This window comes from Adelges cooleyi, unplaced genomic scaffold, assembly GCF_023614345.1.
Source record: "Adelges cooleyi isolate 19-005CV unplaced genomic scaffold, UGA_ACOO_1.1 ACOO_flye_CR_arks_rails_tigmint_CR_PRNA_167, whole genome shotgun sequence".
Lineage (NCBI taxonomy): Eukaryota > Metazoa > Arthropoda > Insecta > Hemiptera > Adelgidae > Adelges > Adelges cooleyi.
Genome location: NW_026095824.1, coordinates 2,506,257 through 2,530,101, shown reverse-complemented (window position 1 = coordinate 2,530,101; position 23,845 = coordinate 2,506,257). Strand labels below are relative to the sequence as shown.

Genomic DNA, 23,845 nt, shown 5'->3' with positions numbered 1-23,845 from the left:
GATAGGATTGCACGGAAGCACACGCATAATAATGTATGTTAACCGTAAACTCAACGACCGTAAAACCCGTCAGCGTGTCAAAACCAACACGGCAGAATGGCATCGTTTTCTTTTAGACACATTATAAATCATATCGTCATCGCCCCATTTGAATAAATCTGCATCGACAGAAAATAGTGAAACCTACCAGTCGATGCTGTCACAATATTAAAACCGAATTTCATCAACATATAGTTGACCAACATAAATTTGGAAGTATATCAGCTTATGATAAATATACTATAAATTAAATACCGTTGTACTGTAATGGTTTTTTTATTGAAATTTATTCTCATCGTCGGATCGCCTAAGAGTAGTATGATAATGGTTAATTGAAATTTAATCGACCAACCACTATTGTGTTGTTCAAGCGATTGACTAAACGTCCAATGAACGTTATAAAATATACAATCCAGCATTTGTATCTTCAACATAACATAATGTGTATATAATAAATTGGTTTACTATATTCTAACATAGTAGGTATAATGTAATAGGTATAATAGGAAATACATTATGTTTTTTTTTTCATAATCCAACAGGAAATATGAATATTATGCATTTCAAAATTAATCATATGTTATTATCAAAACCTTAAATAAATATCTTCTAGTTATAATTTTTAAATTAACTTTATTCGTAAAGCTAATATTTGTTTTTTTTTTTATGATGAATAGGTTCGTTTTATCAACATTTTCGGATTCTCAAAAAAGTTTCAGCTGTTAACTTTGAAAACTTTTCACTTTTAAATTTCTGTGGGCGTTGTAAGACTTGAATGGAGCAAATTGATGGACAAACTTCGGCGGTTTTTAAATTAATGTTCTGAAAAATAATAATAGCAACTAGGAACGAGCAAACATAAATTTAAAATTTAAATAAAACATATACAACAACAGGGCCGTTCGACACGCGATCCTTTGTGCGAATTGGAAGTCGGCCAACTTTTCAGCAATATATTAAATACCTTTTAAATAGAAATAAAAAAGCAAAGCACGATACACATTTTTTTTTACTATTTAAATTTTAACATAATATTTAAAATATGTTAGTTAAAATACAATTTTTAACGTTGACATAAAAACATAAGTATTGTTTCCATTGTATCGTGTGGCCTTTTTTAGAAGCTTTTTTTTATTTTTACAAATACCAGGTATAAATGTATTTTTTTTAAGATTTTTAGCTATTGCAAGAATTATTTTTCAGAAAAATTTCAAATTGTTTTAGTTGTTCATTTTTTTAACGAAAATGTTTTATTTAAAAAAAAACATCAGTAGAAAAAAAGGAACAAACTAATGTTATATTTTGATTAAAAAAAATACTATTATTGGCACAAATTTAGGCCTTAGTAGGTAAAATGTATAAATGATGTGGTAAATAAATCCTTAATGATACCTTAGAATATTTTGTTTTTAAGGGATGAACAAAGTTTAATGTTATTTTTCATTCAATTGCAAAGGAAATTGCTTACATGGTTCATTATTCTTAAACGAAATCTGCAAAAAAAGATTCAACCCTGTTCTGGCCAAATAAGAATTACAAAAACTGCCTACTTGTTGCAAGCTGCAGATATGGGCATAGAGAACAAATACCATTAGGTAAAAAACTTTAATACAAATTATTTAGAATTAAAAAAAAAAATATTGTAATTTTAAAAAATATATAAACTGTAGTGCATGCAAAAAAAATGATTTTATAACTATCAATATTAATATTTTCTTGGATCATCCTTTTTGCCATTTCTTAACTAGTATGTTCCTGTTTTCTATTATTGTCTGTTTACACTTGTAAAAAAACAGAAATACCGAACCTTTTCTCAAAACCGATACTAAAGTCGTTAAACCGCATTTTAAAAAACCGAAAATATTTTTTTGCACTGCCGGGAGAGTAGCAGAAAATAATTTATTTCTTTTTTTTAGTCAAATGTACACCTCTGTACTGTATTATTGCTTGTGGACACGAACTGTGTTGAGCACGTTATATTTTTTACAACTACGATATTATAGGTGTGGCGTCGACGTGTTGGTATATAAGTACACACACTATACATATACTGCCCCGTGCGTGTAAGTTCACTGTATTTTTTATTTAGGTGCCAAAAAGCCCTAAAAATGATTATGTCGAAACACAACCGTTCGGGTAACGTTCAGCCCAAGTACAACACAACTATTCGTCGAAGCTAAAGCAGCCTGCCAGCATAAACAATTAAACGTTTGAATATAAAATAAAAACATTGAAATTGTCGTGCTCGCCGGGAAGCTAATAAAGTTGAATTTGCAGTCAGCAGCATTATTTTGGATTTTAAATAATTACCCTTTCGGTTCTCGGCACTTCTTTCGACAGACCAAATGGAACATACGCAAAACACAATGTGTATGTTACAACACTAATAACGCTTAGTTAAATTACCGTAATAGTAAAACAATAAAATATAACCGACTTGAAGGTATAAGAAAACGAGACAAACGCATATATATATATATATATAATATAATATAAACCAAAAACGGTTAAGGATAAAAATATACAAATGTTAAAAGTCGGAATACGCTCGTTTATTATATCGATTGTTGTGGCATTTATAAAACAGTCCGCAAACGACCTTTCGGCGGTTTTATATTGTAATCATTTATGAAATTGCCAAAGGAAAAGGCGGCCGCGACCCAGTTGGACTGCGATGAGATGTATAGTGTAATAATATACCTAATATTATTATCATCTGCTCGTCGTAAACGTAACGATGACTTCTCGGTAGCCGTTCTGGGCCGAACGAGCGACGAAAATCACAAAATTTCGAGCAAAATTTAACGAGTGGAGTTTATTTGGGGAAAACTATATTAATACTGCTATATGGATTAACGTTGTAACATTTGTAGGAATAGTGTGAAACAACAACCACAACGAGTGAGAGGCAGAGAGTTTTGTAGGGCATTTACAGATCCAGCCGAACGGGTGACTAGCGAGTGTGCCCCGGACAGACTCACAGGTCCATGTAGACTATTTGCGAAGCGATTAGTGAAGCGCAAAATCCCAAAAACGATGCCGTGTACACCACCGCGGACGTGGTGCCGAAAAAGTTCACTATGGTGCCCATGCACATTGACAGGATGAACTGGGCGACAAACACTGACGAGCTGACCACGGCCACGTCTGTGCCCAGGCCTCTGATTTGGTCGTCGACTCGTTCGTTGTCGCCCAAACTTTCGGAAAACTGCAAAAAAAAAAAAAAAAAAACCAAATGCAAATTTAGAAGTATTTTTCATTATTTTAGTCTCAAAATCTCTTCAATCTGCCCGTCTTTTATCTATCTCTTATCGCTTGTCTATAATGTTAAAATCTCCAGTCAAACGCGTATGATGTTCAAACAGCTCATCTAGTTCAACAGCAGCTGCTTATTGAATTGCCAATAACTCATTAAAACGATAGTATAAACGGAGGTGGAAATAGAGTCGGAGATTAAGATAGAGTCGGAGATGGAGCTTGAGATAACAACTTGCGTACAAGTTTACAACCACGGGAGACATTTTATGTTTTTTTTAATTATATATAAGAATGTATAAAGATATATGGATATAAAAGGATATATATGAATATAAAGATATAAGGATATTCGGATATAGACGGATATATGGATATATGGATATAAGGATATATATGGATATAAGGATAAATTTTCGTTAGGATTTTTGGTAACGCTGTCGATATTTTCGGTTGTGTGCCAAAGTTAAGAAATAAAATGTCAAAAAACAAAGTATATTTAAAAACATTGATTGATTTCGAGTTTTGACGGAAGAGGAAAGGTACAAAAATTGGTGTTGTTTAATAAGCTAGTATTTAATACACAAAAAAGTTATTGACATTTTTTATTTTTTTAAATGCAAGTAGTTATTGAGTAAACTAGTGTAGGGCGTTAAACAAACCACCCTGTATTTGAATATACCTAATCTAAACAGGCTACATGTAAAATAAGTTTGACTCGAGACCACAAGGGATTTTCCGCGGCGCACACCAGATGCGCCCATAGTTTGGGAGAACTTTTTTTAACAATTTTTTTAGTAAAACAAATTTGCGTTCAGACCGAAAATTTGTACCTATAAATATTTTAGCTGCCTGCTATTTTCGACGACAAATTGAGTGACAAATTTCCCGTTTGTTCGTTTAACTCTCATTTTTTTTACCCAAAAAAAAAAACTACCCTGTCCCCGAGCCAAAGTTGTAAGCTAACAATTTTAAGGATTGGTATACCTTGTTGGTGGAGTGATAGTGCGCTATCAAGAGAAAAGGCATGGTGAACATTGTGGAATACATGACGCCGGCAGCCCATGAAAAGAATATCACGCTGAACTTATGCCTGGTGACGGCCATCATAAACATGCCGGCAGAATAGAATAGCAGACCGCCCGTGTAAACTCTTTTGGCACTTTGTCAAAAAAAAAAAAAATTGTAGACATTGAAAAAACATAATATTGTTGTTACATGCATTGTCCGCTTAACTGAATTGAACCTAAACGGTTCGCACCGTTATGTTAGTTTAGCGCTTACCCGAAGCGTTTGATGAATTTTTCAATGACACTCGAATAACAAGCACACGACAACGAGTACATGGACATGCCCATCGATCCGAAACGAACGCCTTGCTCGTACAACAGTTTTCCCTGGCTTCCCGGTGGAGCCTGCAAGGTGTAATTTTGGAAATTCAAACAAAATTTACAATTAATGTGCACTCAGCACAACACTTAAATCAACATGGATATGTCTTTAGCCCTAAGGGTATATGGATATCTAAAACTCGCATGGTCATGAAATCTGTTGAGCAACTGTAACATTGTAACATAATGTATTGTGTCATCAAAACTCATACTTAATCTTGGTGATGTTAAAAACATATCGACGGTTAAATGCTTTTCCGGAGAAAATAGGCGTTTTTTTTTAATTGTTACCGTGGGATCGCCGCCGAAGACCGCCTCTCCCACATAATCTGTAAAGTACAGCGAATAACACACGTGCGCCATCCAACAGAACAGATTGGTCAAGCACACCAATTTTATCGACGTGGGCATCACTACTATGGTCTTGAGGTAGTGCGTGAAAGTGGCATGCTCCTGGACAAAAACAGTTATTAACTTATGACGAAGCTACCGGTTTACGAGTATTGCAAATTTAGCATCAAAAGCCCGAAAAGTCTATGTTTGACGAAACTGATATAGGTAGGACACTGTAATATTGACATGATGAATATGGTCATTTAGGCTGGATGAGGTCAATCCGACATTTTAGTGGATGATCGTGGCATAGTGTCGATAGAATCAATGGCAAAGGAGTGCACGGCAAGGGTAGGAGGGTAAGGGTATTTATCACATCTAAAAACAAGGGAAGTCAACTGCCCGTAAGACACATTTAACCTGCCAACGTCTTTCCCCCAAAGGGAAAGATTGATTCACATGTTATGCTACCGCGTTGTACTGTTTTAGTAGTTATTCAGTATTAATACACGTGGCATTATAAGAGTAAGAATCCCCACAACTCAAAAGCATTTACCGGTATAAGAACTGGTTCGTTGTTCTCCTCGAGGGCGTCTACGAGTGTGCCGTAAGACTTTGGCGCGTAGTCTGTGAGCTTGTCACCGTCGCCGCCCTGCGAACGAGTTTCTCGTTATTATCAAACAAGGACAGATCACACTTAACAGAATAACATGATAAATTCTGACAAACGCCACGCTCTCACTTGGTCGACGTCGGTGACCATTATCCGGGTTTGATTGTACCGCTGCAATTTCAACGGCATCTCTTTGAAACTGCTGACAGTGTACGAGATGCATCCGACAAACAGGAATGTGACCAAAGTAAATACGGCTCTTACGTGACCGCCCATCAGCTCACCTGCGATTGAAACACAATTAACACGGAAAACGTTGGCTTTGTGGCACAGAGCCTTCTTACCGAATTTCAACGAGTCCCAGTCCACCGCGCCGAGTAGATAGCCGACGAAACCTCCCAGACCGGCCATGACCGTGAAGGTGCTGAGACCCTTCGCGTGGTCCTCTGCGTGCGTCCATCGGATTTACACGGGATGTTCAATGTAATACAGTTTGATTTGCCAACCAATAATAATAGATTACCTGGCACGCATATGTCCAAGAGGTATGCACGGGCCGGGCTCTGACAGGCGTCCGCGTCGAAATCCAACAGCACCGTGCCCAGGACCGTAAAAAATATCGGCCAAAAATTCGAAACGCCCGGCCCCGACGCTCCTTCCACCCAGTGACCCAACGACTCGCCGTTTGGCACCAACATCATACCTTACAAACGCATTTTCAAAAATATAACCTTTCGTTACAAGTTATTTATACGGGGTGTCCCAAAAAGAATGGCGGGGTTTCAAACTGGCTGCAGGTTGTGTGCAAACGTTTCCGTTTGTCAGTCATTCGGAACGTGACAACTCCCCCTTTCGTTCAAGCCCTACCCAGAACGCTGTAGGTCCAATACTCCACAACTTACAGCCGTTTGAAACCCCGCCATTCTTGTACCATAAGACACAGTCCTGTTGTGATCCAGTGTTCTCAGATGCCTACCCAGGAAAACGCCACAGGCGAGTAGTATCAGAAACGGCCTCCGTCGACCCAACGGAAGGGTACACCTGTCGCTCAACGATCCGAGGATTGGGGTGACGAAAAATCCTATGCAAGGCGACACGGCCCAAACCAGAGTCATGTGCTGATGGTCGACGCCAATCTTCAAAAGCGTCGGTGACACGAACGCCGTTTCGGCAGCGTAGGAAAACTCTATTCCCATCACGGCAGCGGATATCCGGATGAGTTCGCGCCTCGTTTTTTTCCTATACACAAGCCAACGTTAACAGCTGCAGTGCCGTTCTCTCGCGAGACAGCCAGACAGACAGTATAGGCAGAACATGTAGGTTACCTGAAAATATGAGAGTACTGGTCCATGTCGACACCCGCGGGAGTCTGTCCGTCTTCGACCGGGCTGCCCGGCACCTCGGCCAGTCCCAAAGACTGCAACAGCTGCAACAGCGTTCGTGGACGGTTTTCTTTCCAACCGTACCATCTTTCCTGGAGCGCGTCCCTCCAAGTGTGCGCGATTCCCACGGGACCTTGGTACTCGTGTAGTTTATCCACCATGGCTTGCCCGGTACGGCGACGACGACGACCTCGGGCTTATCTGTGCAACCAGAACACGTCGGATTCGGTGTCGATATTTAATATTAAAAAACACACAAGCAGTGCACTGTGCACCGGCTGACAACGAACGGGTCTTGTGTTACTCGTGGAAGCTTTCAATAACGACTCGGTCGGTTTGCAAGCAATTATACCTAGTAGTAACACCGGCTTAGGACAATACAATATGTAACTATTAATTTTATTTGTTTTTAATACCGGTCTAACCAGACAAACTGTGTTGAATTCATCACACGCGAATGGCGAGCCGCGTGGCATCTTATCAATTTGTTATAAATAAACATAGTATGCCTAATGCGTTTACATAAACAAAAACAATATCGAATAAACTTTGCACTAAAAAAAAATTGTTTACTTTCGTAAACGTGCGGTAATGTTCTCAAAAGGTCAATATATATATTGTTATTATTTTATCGGCTATGCAACTAACGTTACTGAGTTCGATGGATAATTGAACCTAATTAACATGCAATTATTTGTATGAAAAAATGTATTATATACATTTCAGTAACTGAATGGAGATAAAATTATGATATGATAATATTAACTTATTGACTTCAACAATAATCAAGGTAATTTAAGAGTTAAAAATAATATTAATCACTTAAACGCTTCAGGGAACTATTATTTCTAATCCCAAAAATAACCAGTTATTAAGAGTACAAACCAATTTTTGTGTACATAATTTCTATGGACATTTTGGCGTTTCACAACGAATTTCTCTTGCTATTTTAATATTTTTTCATTATTTATTTATTAACTTTTCTTTTTCAAATAGAAACATAATTTTTTTTTATTAATCTTGATTTTAACATTTTTGTGACAGTTAATGGCTATATTAGTGTTTTGAGGAGTGATATTTTTGTAAAAAAATATTCGGAAACAGTGAGTTTAAGTCAGTCTATCTAAAAAAACCTTAAAATGAATAAAAAAAATCATATATAATAAAATGTTAAAATCTTATCGCGGTACACTATATTTGACCTTGGAAAAGAAAATATAATACACTGTACGCTATCTCGCTCATGAAAAAGAATCTAAGGCGGCTTAGGCGGCGCATAGCGTTGGCGCGCGTTTTTATCATGCCAGAACGTTATCGTATCAAATAATAACGGTGACGGCGTGTGTTGTTTTTTTTTGGCAAGTTTGTACTTTATTTAAATTAAATTAAACGTATAATTATGGTTATTATTAATTACATATCTGTTGTTCATTGTCATACGTGGTTTTCATTCAATAGTGTTTCCGGTGTGTCAAACTCTACCTATGCGTCGTTGGATTGTTGTTTGATTTGTTAATAAATGATAAATAAATAAATAATTTTGATACGTTTCTTAAAATATATATATATATATATATATATATATATAGTATAGTGCAGTTCATTTTAATTCATTATTTTTGTTTGCTTAAACCAAAATATCCAATTAATTAGATACGCAAAATTCTTATATTTTTCACCCCGCTGTGTGTAAAATAAATAACTTACTAACTTATTTTGTATACATGTAAATTATTTGTCTTAGGCTAAACTACTATAATGAAACCATAACCGATGCGTGTCCGTTTGGAAATGAACGGTTAGTAGAATGTTTTACGTTTCTATCTACTCTGTATTTAATTAATACAATAAGTAATTATTATTGTTACCATCGGTTACAGACTCTGTTATTAGTATTTTACTTAAAAGTCCATTATGCTACCTACAATTAAATTAATTATTATGTCTATACAAAAATGCATATCCATAACAGTTACCCGAACAACCTTGTTTATTTTTTGTCTTCATAGTTTTTGATATATTTCTAAGTGTAATTGACGTGTTAATCATTTCTACGGTGAATATTTATTAAACGAATCCGCTGTAATGGTAAGTTACAAGTATACTACATTATATAAGTATTGAAATTGTTATTAAAATGTTCTTTTTGGCCGCTAGGCATCTTTTAAGTAGGTATATATTATTGCAATTACAATAGGTTACAACGATGTTATTACTACATTCAATCATTAAAAAATCGTCAAAAAAAATCATTCCGCTTTTCAACAACGTGTTGATGAAAAAATTATTTCAGTCCCAACAGACAAAAAGCGGTTTATTTTCTGGTACTAAGGCCCCAAAACCAACTTATGTCGGTGTAGTGCTTGCCATCGGCAAAAAATGCAAACAGGTAATATCATCATATGTCCTTAATTAGTTAAGGTTGTACGGTAATAACTATATAAACGTTAAGAGTAATCATATGATTTTCATTTGAATATAGTTATTTTTAGAACTTTTTATCTCTTTAAACATTTGAAAATGTTTTCATTATTCAAAACGTACCTTTCGATATTTATTTAGGTACAACATTTTTGTTATTTAAATGTTATCTGCAATGAATCGTTAATTTTTTTTCATGCTGATGGAAATATATTTTTTTTTTTTAATTTTATTAAAAAAATTAAAGTGTTTGCTTGTTTTAGGAGTCAGGAAATCATTTCAAGGTCGGTGACAAGGTATACCTGACAGATCTCTACAACGGGGAAAAAAGTAAACGTTGAAGATTTGGAAGATGCGTTTTTTATGTACAAGGACATCGATCTTCTTGGTGTGATCGAAAATGATGTAAGCAACAAAGAACCGCCAGCAAACAGTCAAGGTCTTACTGAAAAAGACTATGATAATGTTGAAGGCATTGAAGCGTTAAGAGCTGTGAACTAGAACTGTTTTTTCTAAACTAATTCTGTTTAAAAAACAAAAAAAATATTTAACTTAATAAAATAAAATGTACACGAAGATTTAAAAATAATATTCGTATTGTTACACAGTCCTAAGCGGTCTGTTAAGTATACCCTCAGGAACACCGGAACAACGGTGGCAGTAGGGTAAATAAATAAAGTGCTTGTATGGGCTTATAATTAAAAAATCATTCGGATTTAAAACAAATAATCAGTGGGCTTAAAATGTTTTCAACTTTAATATTACTCTCAGAGTTCTTCATGGATCGCCAGTGAGTTAAGCGACTAGACAATCGGTCTTCAAAAGTCTCATACGATCTTCCTGGGTTTCGAAAAAAGGTTCTCCGGTCTTTGCGTCAGTTTCTGGCTCAGCAAATGAGGATGTAATGCGCGCTATAAATGACCTTCGGAAAACTCAGAAGAATATGATAGCCCAGAATAAATATCTAAGCGACGAGCTAAAAACTCGATTAAATGATTACTGCTGAAATTTCTTACCTAAGAAGTAAAGTTATTTCTCTGGATAATAGGATACTGACGCTTGAGTCGGATCCATCTACTCCTCCTACTAATCCCACCTTGGTTCACAACCAAACTAAGGAAACTAGTTATAAAGAAAAAGGTATGTTAAATATTAATGTTGTCCAATATACCTAAGGCGCTATCTAGTGGCGTGTATTCTGTTCAGACATGACATGCTTTTATTATTTTATTAAGACAACAAAACGTTAATGAGTGGTTTCGAATAAAACATTTTTAACAATTTTTTTTTTGTCGTGATTTCATTTATATGTATGTGTGTTTTAATAAAACTACCGTTAACCGTTATGATTATACAAAATATTGTCAGAATTAAATTCAAATAGAATTGCGTAATGCATTACAGTAATCATAAGTTAAAATGTATTATCCCATCATCATTTTGTAAAGCTCAAGTCACAAAATTAAACATACATTTCACTGTCAAATACTTAGTTATAGAAATCAGCTGTAATTATTCAAAATGGGTAGAGCATGTTAAATGGTTAGTAACCGATAGAAGAAAACTTTCTTATGCCTTCATACAGCTTAGACCTAATTTCAGCAATAACCAAATTAAAATGGTATACAAATCACTTACTTTGCATAGGGTGCAGCAAATAAATCTAATCTTAATAGTTATAATACACAAATATATTTCGAGATTAGTCTTAAATAAAAACAGCGATTACCATGTCAAAAAGCTCTATTAAGAATTTAACGTGCAATCAGTTAAAAAAACTTTTCCACAAAGCAGTAAATGTACATTTTCCACACAGTCTTATTTCTCATAGTATTTTCAAAAGCCTCTTTAATGAATAACTATAATATACTTACTCGAATCACAATAAATTATTTAGAATTAATTTAACTAACTGGCTCATGCAACATGCTGTAGAATATAGGCTTTGTAAAAAATTGGTGAACAATTCCCCTCCCCCATACTGCAATTTATAAAAATTATATTATCTTTTATATAATAAACTATATTATTATTTTTAGTGTTTAAATTGTTGTTATTCCAATCATTTTAATATGATGTGTTCAATTGTTTATTATAAGTTGTGATTATAATTAATAAAAGACTTAGTAACTCGGGGGGAGGGGGTTACAAATAAATAATAATAATCTTGAGTAGTCTAAATTTTGTGCTTAATTCGGTCTGATTTTTGACGTTTTAAAAACAAAAAGCCAGACCAAATTTCGACTACTTAGGATGGTCCGATTTCAATTCAGTAAAAATTTGCAAATTAATTTTGGGCAACTTTTAAACAGATTTTTTTTCGTATTTTACTTTATTATGTACAAAAATTGGGTTTTAACGTTGAAAAAAATTGCAAATTTAATCTATTTGAAACTGAAATTTTTTAATGCAAATCCGCTTGCTACATAACATACATAGTAAAGTATAGTAAGAGAACTCGAATCTCTTTACAGGAGTGAAATTGGACCATCCTGTGTAGTGGAAATTTTGTCTGGCTTTTTGAGTAAAAAACTTTTTACTCGTATAAAAAATGATTTCATTTAAAAATTATAGCTTGAAACTTGACAAATCAACCGGTCGTTTAATTGACACGGTCGAAATTAAATTAAAAAACCTATTTTTTTCTTAAATATTGCCTACAAAAATTTCCTTAAAAACAGACTGCGCGCAATCCCCTTTTAACATGATATACAAATTTTACCCAATTTAGTTGTGAATTTTTTTTTTTACTTTTCTTACCTCGGTGATCGGCGAATGAACAGTTTTATATTAAATTCAATATTGATGATGCCCACAGGTCGGTCTAAGGAAATCACAAGTCCATAGTATTGCTATTGTTTCCTCGGGGAAGTTTTCACCAAGACCGGGCGACGGTGGATGCACGATGCGCTGCGTTGGCGGGTAGACTAAAAAGCTTATGGCGACAACGCCGCCCCGTTTTGTTATTTGTTTTCCTTTTCTTGTTATATATTGTGTGTGTGTGTGTGTGTGTGTGTACAGGACATGTATTGGTCCTATTCTATTTTTGCCTCCAGACGTCAATCGAATGGGGCGACTTAGTAGTTGTATTATGTAAATCGCACGCCGAGGCTTTGTTCCGGTGTATCACGCAATAGCGACCCAGAGGAAAAGTTAAAAAAAATAAATAAATAAATACAACATTAAAACACCTCTTTCTTTTTTTTTTCTTTTTTGCAAAATTAAAAAATATTACTGCAACAACACTTATATCCGTCCGCCGACCGACTGCGGGGCACTGCACACCGTCTCGGCCTGCTCTGGTCGGAATGAACGTTAACGCGACGGTTTAGCGGGGTTTTTTAATGTAATTTAATTTTTATTATTTTTTTTTTTTTTTTTTTTTTTAGATTGAATCGAACCATAAACGTTTATCGTACCCCATTATTCGTACCCCCACCCCGGTAACGGCCATTACGACCGAGGAGAGACATTGTGATTACTCTGAGTGCGTCCACCACCTGAGGCGCGCGTCTTACCGTTTTTAATATACTTATATATATATTATTTTCTCTATCGAAAATTTGGTTGGCCAAATAAACGTCCGACTAACGTAGTATACAGTTATTTATTTAGTTGTTTAAAAAAAAAAAAAAAAAATGTCTCCATGCAGTGCTCGTACGACTTCTATGTGTATATAATAACAATATATAATCACTTCCGCACCTAACCGAAGCCTTATACGAACGCGAACAATTCGGTCAAACGTTTTAAATTGATTTTTACCCCCTCTCCCACCTCCCACCCATTTACCATTGTACGTGACGTATGGTTGGTTCCGTGAAATTTTACCCTCTGACATTGACCGTAAGTACGACGATGATTGTTACAAAGAAAAGGCAGCACAAGTGTACACAAAAAATATAACGGTACCGATTTGAGATTACCAATTTTGCTCCAGGGAAACTGGTATAAATACTGACTCCGAGTCGCCTTTTTTACCCTCCATTTTTGGTGTACCACGAAGCCAATGGGTCTGTAGACAGTTAGTGGCTGTACCTGATAGGTCTGAGAAAATACAGCTTTATCGTCCGTTCACTCTGACAGAAAAAATTGTATATTAAAAAGAATAGGGGAAAGTATTGACCCTTGTGGAACTCCGGCTAAAATTGGGGATAGAGAAGACACTTATGTATGATCGAAAAAACTATGTAAGTAGATGAAAAATCTATGTTCTCAGTTCCACAGAAGTTTTGTCATGATTAAATAATATGTAATTATGACACAATATGACTTTATACTATGATATAGTATTGATGTATTATTATTTTTTGATCTTAAATGTTGAGCTGTGTAATATTTTACAATAAAAGATAAAAAAAGTCCTGTCGAAAAAATAATTTGCTCGGTGTTTTTTTTTATTGTTATAACTGGCAGATCTAAATGATAAAAAATAAATGAATACAACTACTACAACGTCGACTGGCGACTTACAACCCTATATATATATATATATACTGTTTAAACATCAGAATTATACTTGTCTTGTTAAGCTCAAGTCTTCAACTGATCCCATACGCTTGTTAGTTGTTATTATTAATGACGACCAAAGTCAATAATAGATACCGACAAATTGTTTTTTTCTCGACTTCGTTAAAACGTATAATCTCGAAAAATCAATTGGATACAAAAAAAAAAAAAATACACATGTACTTGAATCTTTTATAATAGATCCTCAGATATGACAGGACAATCGATAAGTACTGACAAAATGTTTCTAGATAAATCACTATGCGGATTAATTGTAATCCAACGGCGAAAAGTTTTGCACAAATGATTTTAAATTATCATAAAAACAATGTGACGTTTAGTCAAACAATAATCATTGTAAAAATTGAGTGCGCCAAAAGAGTTATCGTTATTGACCCAAGACCACAATAATTAAAACAGTGCCGTCGTTTAATTGATCATGTAATAAGAGAATAACTATTATTTTATTATACTTACATATATACAAAATGTAAGTTATTTGGTAAGTATCTCATTTTTCTGCTTACAACAATTAGTTAACAACTATCTTCTTCCGTATTTTTTATCAACATAAATAAATTCAAAATAAATGAAAACAGTTATGAATAAAACAAACAACATTAATGCAATCATAACATATTATTATTATTGTTAACTGGGTGTGATATGCCTTGGCCTTTTTTTTTTATAACATATTTATCGAAACCTCTAAAAACTTATAAGACAATTTTTGCAAGACAAATTGTAAAATCAAAATGCCAGATAATAGTCAATCAACAAATGTGTTGGATATCTTTGGTTATAATTTAGTACACACTGTCGAAAATAAAATGAGAATACAAAAAGCAAATCCCAGGCCTCTAAAACTAACTTTGTTTGTTCACTGCGAACTTAATACATCCACTTAGGGACGAACAAACAAAGCTAAGTAAAATAAAAAATATATAAGTATATGATGTTCAGAATGTTTGAACAATATTAGTGAAAAATAAACCCAAAATGAACGTTTCATCGTGGGGTCAATGTTGTCACAAAGAATTACAAATACCAAAAATAAGTGGATCAGCTGTCCAACAGGAATCCAGAATGAAAACCTATAGTATACTTATACCTATTATGAAAACGCACATTTAAGTAAAAAACGGCCATAATATTATGTGTAAAAGTCTGTTAGTATATAATATATAGCACAGTACCGTATTGAATAGTTATTACTTATTAGTAAAATCTTTAAGATCAAATTTGCCTAAACAAGAACAAAAAAAAAAAGATAACATTTTATTCGGACAATTTTCATTATTCATTGATTAAATATTTATTGAACGATACTGAAGTGATCTAGTTGGCCCAAAAGAAGATATCCCTTTATGTACGCATATCGTTGTGATTTTTCAAAGTTAATTTATTTTACAATTATTGCCCTTTGACATGTTAAGTAGTATAGTGTTATATATAGTTTAAAAATAAGTTAGCAACTAATAATGTTTTGTTCCCATCTAAATTAAACCAAGACCGTTTTCTCAGTAACTTTTCAAAATTTGATTTACATTTTCCCAAAAGTAGCAAGTTTAGATTCGTCCCCTTCACCCAAACCCCGCAGAAGAAGTATTCGATTAACTATAATGTGTAATACCTACTTATACTTTTTTTTTTCTATCAAGTCTACTTATAGGTACTTGAAGAAAATGCTTATATTATATTTAAATTACTTTGTAGAATGTTTTTTAACGGATTTTTTGTCATTTCTTTTTTTTTTTTCATTACTATTAGTCGCCTTGTTGATATAAGACGACCAATTTAAATACATGTGTAAGCGGTTATGGCGTGGCAATTAGAAGTTATTAAAATTAATGATTTCACTAACGACCGAACGGATATATATTGGTTGCCATGAAAACAATAAAAATAATTAATTAATGTGTATCAATGTGTTGGCCGTCAGCAACTCACTTTCGGTGAGTACTGTGTGTGTGTGTATACTGTCATTTTGCAAGTGTGTTTCTTGTACACACCATTTATATGATCATGGCTGTCAACAACACTACAATAATGGGTATGATAGCCACTCGAGTGATTTTCGTTTTTTTTTTTAAATATTTAAGATTAGAATTTTTTTACAATTTTCGTTTCTACGATTTTTATTGCAGACAAACCCAATTCCGAAAACTCGTGTACTCAACCGATACAGTTGGACAATGCCATTGAAATGGTTGGTGAGTATTTTTAGTATTTTTTTTTTTTCATTCAATCTCCATCCTCAAATCTATCCTGAAAACCGGGTTTATTGTTTAAACTACGATAAATAATGTACAAAATGATATTTTGTATTATTCTGCGCTTATTTATCTTACTCGGGTAAATAATACATTTGGAAATTGTGTAAAATTGACAAAAACATCATAAACAAAAATGCGTTCAAAAAAATAAAAAACGCCCGCAAAATTGCAACTATTTTAAGTGAAAAATGAGAATGTCTTACGGGGTGATATTGTACACAGGTTTTGGAAAGTTTCAGTACTACATACTGTTCATATGTGGCTCACTGTTTGTCATGTTCGCCGTCAGTGTTACATCGGTATCGTTCATCTTGCCGTCGGCCCAATGTGACTTTGACATGACTTCCACGCACAAGGGTCTGCTGAACGGGGCTTCGATGGTAGGTGAGTACAAGCAGCCCTCGCTGTGCCTTGCACACGGGTACAATACGGTATTCCGGGTGTATAATAATAGTTACTGCAACGCGCAATTCCCACAGGAATGTTCACGGGATCGTTCATTTGGGGTTACTTGGCCGATTCCAAAGGCCGACGGTACACGTTGATCGTCAGCACTATGATGGACGGTCTGTTCAGTCTGGTTTCCGGCATGTCTCAAGCGTATCCGTTGTTTTTGTTCTGCAGGTTCATGAGTGGATTCGGGTAACAACACAGTTATCAGATCATTTCAGCAATCTCAATTTGTCGATAAATTGTGCAAGTCGCATAATCGCACATCTCTTATGTTATTAGGAATTTATTTTATCGTCAAGACTACTACTCCATGGTATACAACACGTCGAGTGCCATCTTTATTCCTTGTTCTTTTTAGAAACGTCTCTCTGTCTTACTTTGAAATAACACGTTTAACGGAGCATTACGAACTAGAGCAAACAGGCGATTAAAGTGTAACACTTTTTAATTTTCCCTACGTGGACTTCGTGTATAATAATTTGTGTAATTAGTGACCTTGAAAGTACCTATAATTAGCTGTTGTAATTAACATGACAAAAATAAAAAATGTTGCGCTGTGTAATCCACATTGTAAATGTTTCCAAAATGAACCCGTAGGGCAAAAGGCAGTGATTTAAAAAAAAAAACTGTTCCAAAACGACACTTTGGAGTTTGAGCTCTTGATTTATAATCAAATGACAATTATTAACAGATTGATTAACCGAACAAATTGTAACGCTCTCCTCAGGGTATCCGGCGTCACAGTGCTGTATTCTTACTTGGGCGAATTCGTCAACGCCAAGTATCGCGAAAAATTCCTCTGCTGGATGGAAATGTTCTGGACCGCGGGCATCATAATACTTCCCTGTAAGCATATCTGCCAAAAATGACACAATGACAAAACTGTCAAACAATTGAGAAATTGTCAACAAAAAAAGGTTCCAACTCCTCTTTGACCGGTGGCAAATTGCAGGTGTGGCATGGCTAGTGATACCTCAGACGTTCAAGATAGAATACGATTACTTCCTGTTCAAGTCTTGGAATCTGTTTGTCATCGTGTGCTCTGTGCCGAGTATTGTGCTGGCTTGCTTGCTGATGCAAATGCCGGAAAGTCCGAAATTTCTGCTCAACAAAGGCAGACACGACGAGACAATCGAATGTCTAAAGGTGGTGTACGCGTGGAACAACAAAACGGGACTTGACCAGTTCCCGGTGAGTAAAAAATAGACAAAAAAAAAAAAGCACCGATTAATTATTGGCACAGGTCAGGTAGTTAAAATAGTAGTACGCTTTAAAAAAACTGACACACTCTTTTGCCCTGCAGATAAGTTCGCTGGAAATGTCGGGCTACGTTGAACAGGAGAAGACCGGTTTCTTAAAAGGCTTGTGGGCCAGCACAAGAGGGTTGTTCACATCACAGTACAAAGTCATAGCCGTCATCACTTGTGTTATACAATTTTGCGCCACAGCCAGGTCGAGAACAATGTCTTACATATAATTGAGTTATTGTAAAATTTAAAGTGCACATCCGGTACACAAACAAGTACAGTGAATTGGAATGAAAAATTAAGGGATCTGTAAAAGTTCTAAAAAGAAGTTTTTCAAGTTTGACAAATTTCTGGTTTGACACTTGACCAACTAACTTGCAAAAAGAGATTAAACAACTGATCATTAATTGTAGCTGTTCAAAAAGTTCTATAACTGTACGGCCCCGGCTAAGTTATTTTGCGACTTCTAAGTAATTGCTTACTTGAAAATTGGATTTAATTTTAGTAATAGTCGACATACCGATTCTGGTGCAAGTAAACCGTGAATGATATTATGCTTTGGTAAACTGCGTGACTCTTGACAATTAAACCTATTTAGAAAATATAATTCAACATATTATTATTTGTACATCTATATAATATAAAAAAATACATTACGCCACACAGCTAAAAAAATATTTTTTTTATAAAACATAATGTTTTACTATAGTAGTTACAACGTTTATTTAAATTGTTTGCCGCGGTTTAGTATGAAATATAGTGTTTTTAAAATACATTTTTTACCGTGTGGTATATTATTGTGCGATTGCGTTCTAAGATTTTGTATATGTATTGTGTGTGCAGTTACTACATGCTGATAATGTGGTTTCCAGAGCTGATGAACAGGTTCCGGCAGTACGAGACCGCCGCCAAGCCGGGCTCGCCCCGGGCAAACATGTGTCAGATAGTGTCCATGTTCCACAGCAAATCCAATGATCTGACCACCGAATGCACTGACACCATTGATCTGTCGGTGTACGTCAATATCGTCATCATCGGTTTTGCTTGTATCCCGACAAGTCTGGCCGTACCCATGTTCGTCAACAAGTTGGGACTGAGGTTTTTCTTAGGTTCGAACCGATGATGATAATATAGCTTACGTCGTCGTGGCCATCTCGCCAAATATATTTCAGTGGTCCGAAGTCTCGAGACGTTTTCGCACGAATATATTGTCTTTATAATAACTCTCGGTACAATAATAATTAGGTCTTAACAACTTAAAACGTACTGACAGCGCCACGCATGACATGACACGCGTGCTGGTAACGGTTTTGGCCATAAACAATATGTCGTTGGCTGACGGTTCGATTGGCCGCAAAGAGCTTTGATGTGCGAGGCCGAAATATTGTTAATAATTATTGTTTTTTTTTTTTTTGTTTTACTACACAGTGGTCAGTTTCATGGGCTCGGGTATAGCAGCGGCGTGTCTGTACTTCATCACTTCTTCCGCGCAAAATCTAGCGCTTTCGGCCGTTTTCGAAGCGCTCTCCAGTCTGGGCATAAGTCTTATGTACTGCATTTGCGTGGAGCTGTTCCCGACAGAGCACAGGTTGGCTATTACACTTGAATCGAGTCGCCAAAAGAAAGTAATAACAAAAAGGCGGCTAGGAGATGGGCGGAAAAGCAAGGGCGAGGGGCCAGAAAATTAGCTGATTAGTAATCGTTCCCAAAGACACGACTTAGTGTAAGCCACGTCTTTGGCAACGAACCGAGCTTTTACTCGAGATCCAAATGTGATTTTAGCGATCTAGACTTATGCGACTGTCTGATGATAATCATTTTCGACAGGGGCATGGCCGTGTCGATAGGTGGAACGTTTGGTAAGATTGGCGCACTTCTGGGCAACGTCGTGGTTGGTGTGTACATCGACGCACACTGTTTGATCCCAATTGTGGTTTCTGGTGCGTTGTTGATAAGTAAGTTCAACTACCAAAGGTCGAGTGTAGTCATTGATTATGAATTCTTCTGTGAAAACGGGTTTTTAAATTATTTTTAAAATATCAATTTAAAAAAAACAACAATATATATATATATATATTTTTTTTGTTGCTGCATAGGTCAATCCGTTAATGCCCTGCATAAATGTTTTGGTATTATTTTGTAATAATAACATGAAAATGAATTTATCAGTTTCAGCGCTACTAGTTCTGGCGTTACCGAAAACCGGCAGAGACAACTTAAAGTAAACTAAATAGATATTGCAATTATTAATAATTAAGAACATACTTATTGATACTCAATTTGTCGTGCAAATCAAACGAGTGTAAATTTACTTTTGATGTAATACATTTACGTTATGTTTAAGTGTTACAAGTTATAGCTAATACTATAATTTTGACGTATAATTAGATGTTGATTATTTTGTACTTGCTGTTATTAAAAAAAAAACTACTAGTAAATTATGATGTGTCAAAATGTTTTAAAACCAATTTATATCTTGGTCTTATATTCAAACTAAAGCTGCAGTATGCTATTATTATATTAATTTTAACAAGTGCAAGTGCCGAATTCATTGGTATTTTGTATCTTCAAACCTATTAACGTTAGTCGATGGCCATAAAGTACTACGAAAACAGTGTCGTAGTTAGTTTTAAAAGAAATACAGTTAGCTATGAAATTTTAAATTTATCCGCTTACTCATTGCGGACAATAATATTTCACTATTTTCATAAAATCTTTAAAACGAGCCAAAACATAAATAATGACACCCAAACATAATATATCTAATATAATATCTAGAAACACACCAGAACAATAAAAACATGGGTAATATAAGGATAATAATGGCACTTTTGTGGCAATATGATTACGGTCTGGCTATTTATATATATATATATATGTTGAAAAACTACTATATTATCACGTATGACCTGAGCTATAAATATTGTCAAATTTTTTTTGTCTACAAAGTCTATGCAGAATAAAACCATTTTTACAATAGGTACCGCTTGTCAAATATTTCAAAGAAATCCAAAAGTTTTATACACTATAAAAATTGATCACACGACAATTTAGAAATATAAATGTTTACAAATACTAATTTATTTTGTATTTTTGGCAAAATAGTAAGTACAATTTTTTTCACGATTGATATAACCTATTGCAAATTTTCAATGTACATATAGTAAAAATATTTTTTAACTTTATTATTTATAGACAATTAGTTATCATACAAATATCATATACTTATACAACATACATTTAAAAAAATTATACTGCTACTAAATTGATGTTAGTAAAGTCCGTAAGCTAGCCTAATCCATAGCCATTTATCGGTTATAGAACTTCATACAATTGACATTTAGTAGATGACGTACTGACTATATATGAAACTTGTTTATTGTTTTCATCCACAAATTTTCTCTCCAATATATTGTATTGGAAAAGTCATAGGCGTGGACACAGGTGTAGATGGCACGAGGTGTCATTTTTAATAAATAATTTATCTTAAAAAATTAATAACTGACTTTGTTTTCAAAAGAATTATTGCGTTAAGGTACCTATTATTTAAACGCACACAAAAACTTTATTATTACAGCTAGTGAGGTATTCAGGACGACATCTACTGGTAAATTACTTAACTAAATTAAAAATATTGGTGTAAACATGTTTTAACAACATTAACATATGTTAATGTTGTCATAAAGTTTTAACTATAATAAATATTTTAACTCGTGTTTGCAACATACATATTTTGTAGTGTTCCAACATGTTTTATGACCCTTATCAATACAATAAAAAACCATCATTGGCTTTCATTTTACATTTAAATACCATAATTAATTTTAAAGAGTAACAATGTTAATAATTGTTGTTGCACTTTGAAGTGAGTTACATCAGAAACTTTAATCCAAATGGAAATTTTTAGTAGGTTATTTCTAATGCAAATAATCACTATAAACAGCAATAATAAAGCTTTTATTTTGGTTTATTAAATTTAAACGGATGTTAACTTTAATGTTCAATTTTGTAGAATGTTATACAACATACTGTACTGAACCCATTATGATGACACAATATAGATAATAATTTTTGATTTAACAAACGATTAGTATTATAGATTAATCACTGCAGTGATAATAACTTTTGGAATTATGATGGGGCAAAATATAGGCAATATTCGACGAAAATTGATCTGGAAGTAATTTTGAATAATATTTCAACTGAATAAAGAGCCAATCAGTGTTAAGTTATTTCCGTCTTAGTTATGGCTAATGTCGTAAAACAACATAAACAGACGTGTCCAGCAAAGAGAAAAAATTACAAAAATGTCAATGATTTTCAAAGAAAAGTGTTGTTTTGTACTTAATGATTCACACTGTAAATTAAATTAATCATTTTGCCGTTTAACATAGTACGCACTAGTTTCCTCGAAGAGAGTTTTTATTTGTCATTTTACTCGAAATCAAATGTTAAAAGTTGCCACGTGCCATTTAAGTATAGGTACATAAACTAAATGGTATACTGTATTAAAAGTTTTTTCGATTTGCATAAAGTTGTATATTTGTATTGTCGTTGTGGCAAATTACACAAGGCGTAGGCGATGCATTTAATTAAACGGTTCGTAATTCAATTCGACACTAATTTAGTATCACAATTATTTTTTACGCACCTTATAAGTACAGTTTTGTACGAAACCTCTAAGACGTTCCACAAAAAGTATAAGTTGCATGTATAATACAGCGTTTTATCTTACAAACTTTACCCGGCCATTAGATTATTATTAAATTTCCACAGTATAGTTGTCTTATAACTGCGACGACGGTGTAATTCCCAAGAGGAGGTCTTCCGTCGAACCACAGTGTGCTTTTCTTCGACTGAAACTAAATATGCACTACATGCATATCAAGTTATTCATGTGTACATTATACCACTCAACAATAATATATTTGACAAATAATTTAACAATATAACAATAGAAAATTGAAATGTTTAATATTTTATAATAATTGTTTGTCGACGAAAACATGTTATGACAAAAATTTACTAAAAACAATTCACTCCTCTTTGAGGAAAAACATATTATAAATGATGAATATGTTTTTATGGGACACGCCCAATTCTAATATTAACACGGTTCAAACGTTTACTATTGTTAGCGAGTAAGCGAGCAAACAAATCTAGTGAACGAATAAATTAGTGTAGCAAAAAAATCGACTAAACACACCGAGTAAAATAATTGAGTAAACGGATAACGAGTAGCCGAATCAAGTAAACGGGTATATAAATCAAATATACTAATTGAAAAACTGAGCAAATAAATCAAATGTATGAGTTGAAAAACCATATAATCAACTCGAGTAAAACATTGAGCAATTTGAGTAAACAATAAATCAAATAAACGGTTATCAAGTCGAGCGAACTAGTGAACGAGTATATAAATACCTAAACTAAATGATTTGACGAATCAAGTAAATAAATCGAGTAAAAGACTGAACCGTTTGAGTGAATAATAAATCGAATAAACAGCTACCATGTCGAGTAGACGAGTAAACAAATCGAGTAAAATAATAGAGCAAACGGATAACGAGTAAATATAGTGTATAATTAAATATTCGAATTGACAAACTGAGTAAAATTAGTAAAAGTGAACACCAATTGTGTAAATAATAAATCGAGTAAACAAGTCTCTACTTAACAAGTCGAGTAAACAAATCAAATAAACGAGTTAACAAATTATGTAATTAAATCGAGTAAAAGATTGAGCAATTTGAGTCATCGATAAATTAAACGAACGGTTATGATTTAAAAAAACATTAAAAAAAAAAAAAATTGAAAAACTAATAGACCATCTTAGGGGGGGGGGGGGGGTCCATCTCGAATGTATAATAATTAAAACGTCAAATCATCAATAAGCAAGTAAACAGAACTCTTCAGCAACAAGATT

The 23,845-nt window shown here is 34.1% G+C and overlaps 2 protein-coding genes across 4 annotated transcripts; one reads left to right on the top strand and one right to left on the bottom strand.

Moving 5' to 3' along the window:
* Positions 1-2,569: 2,569 nt before the first annotated feature.
* On the bottom strand, positions 2,570-12,583 carry LOC126832746 (proton-associated sugar transporter A). 3 transcript variants are annotated; one of them, XM_050563646.1, is made up of 11 exons: positions 12,195-12,583; positions 6,957-7,214; positions 6,608-6,870; positions 6,155-6,334; positions 5,976-6,077; positions 5,761-5,915; positions 5,575-5,670; positions 4,977-5,138; positions 4,579-4,709; positions 4,282-4,456; positions 2,570-3,247 (listed from the first exon to the last, which is right to left on the bottom strand). In XM_050563646.1, exons 2-11 carry the CDS (start codon positions 7,172-7,174, stop codon positions 3,017-3,019), a joined length of 1,713 nt encoding a protein of 570 aa, XP_050419603.1. In that variant the 5' UTR covers positions 7,175-7,214; positions 12,195-12,583; the 3' UTR covers positions 2,570-3,016. The 3 variants fall into 3 exon arrangements, with proteins under 3 accessions (XP_050419603.1, XP_050419606.1, XP_050419605.1); XM_050563649.1 differs by lacking the exon at positions 4,977-5,138; XM_050563648.1 differs by lacking the exon at positions 12,195-12,583 and having other exon boundaries at positions 6,957-7,470.
* A 3,301-nt stretch (positions 12,584-15,884) lies between these two features.
* On the top strand, positions 15,885-20,325 carry LOC126832788 (synaptic vesicle glycoprotein 2B-like). The gene is made up of 11 exons (XM_050563736.1): positions 15,885-15,996; positions 16,091-16,156; positions 16,442-16,603; positions 16,699-16,861; positions 17,400-17,518; positions 17,625-17,863; positions 17,976-18,124; positions 18,763-19,028; positions 19,348-19,507; positions 19,747-19,874; positions 20,089-20,325. Exons 1-11 carry the CDS (start codon positions 15,963-15,965, stop codon positions 20,142-20,144), a joined length of 1,542 nt encoding a protein of 513 aa, XP_050419693.1. The 5' UTR covers positions 15,885-15,962; the 3' UTR covers positions 20,145-20,325.
* The last annotated feature ends 3,520 nt before the right edge of the window (positions 20,326-23,845 follow it).

Bases quoted from the DNA above. Each gene is read 5' to 3' on its own strand.
- LOC126832788 (XM_050563736.1), top strand. From the start codon at position 15,963: ATGATCATGGCTGTCAACAACACTACAATAATGG. The intron at 16,604-16,698 runs GTGAGTACAAGC...CAATTCCCACAG, and splicing joins GAACGGGGCTTCGATGGTAG to GAATGTTCACGGGATCGTTC. The intron at 19,029-19,347 runs GTTCGAACCGAT...TTTACTACACAG, and splicing joins GGGACTGAGGTTTTTCTTAG to TGGTCAGTTTCATGGGCTCG.
- LOC126832746 (XM_050563646.1), bottom strand. From the start codon at position 7,174: ATGGTGGATAAACTACACGAGTACCAAGGTCCCGTGGGAATCGCGCAC. The intron at 5,139-5,574 runs GTAAATGCTTTT...GTTTTTGTCCAG, and splicing joins ACGAACCAGTTCTTATACCG to GAGCATGCCACTTTCACGCA. The intron at 4,457-4,578 runs GTAAGCGCTAAA...TTTTTGACAAAG, and splicing joins AAATTCATCAAACGCTTCGG to TGCCAAAAGAGTTTACACGG.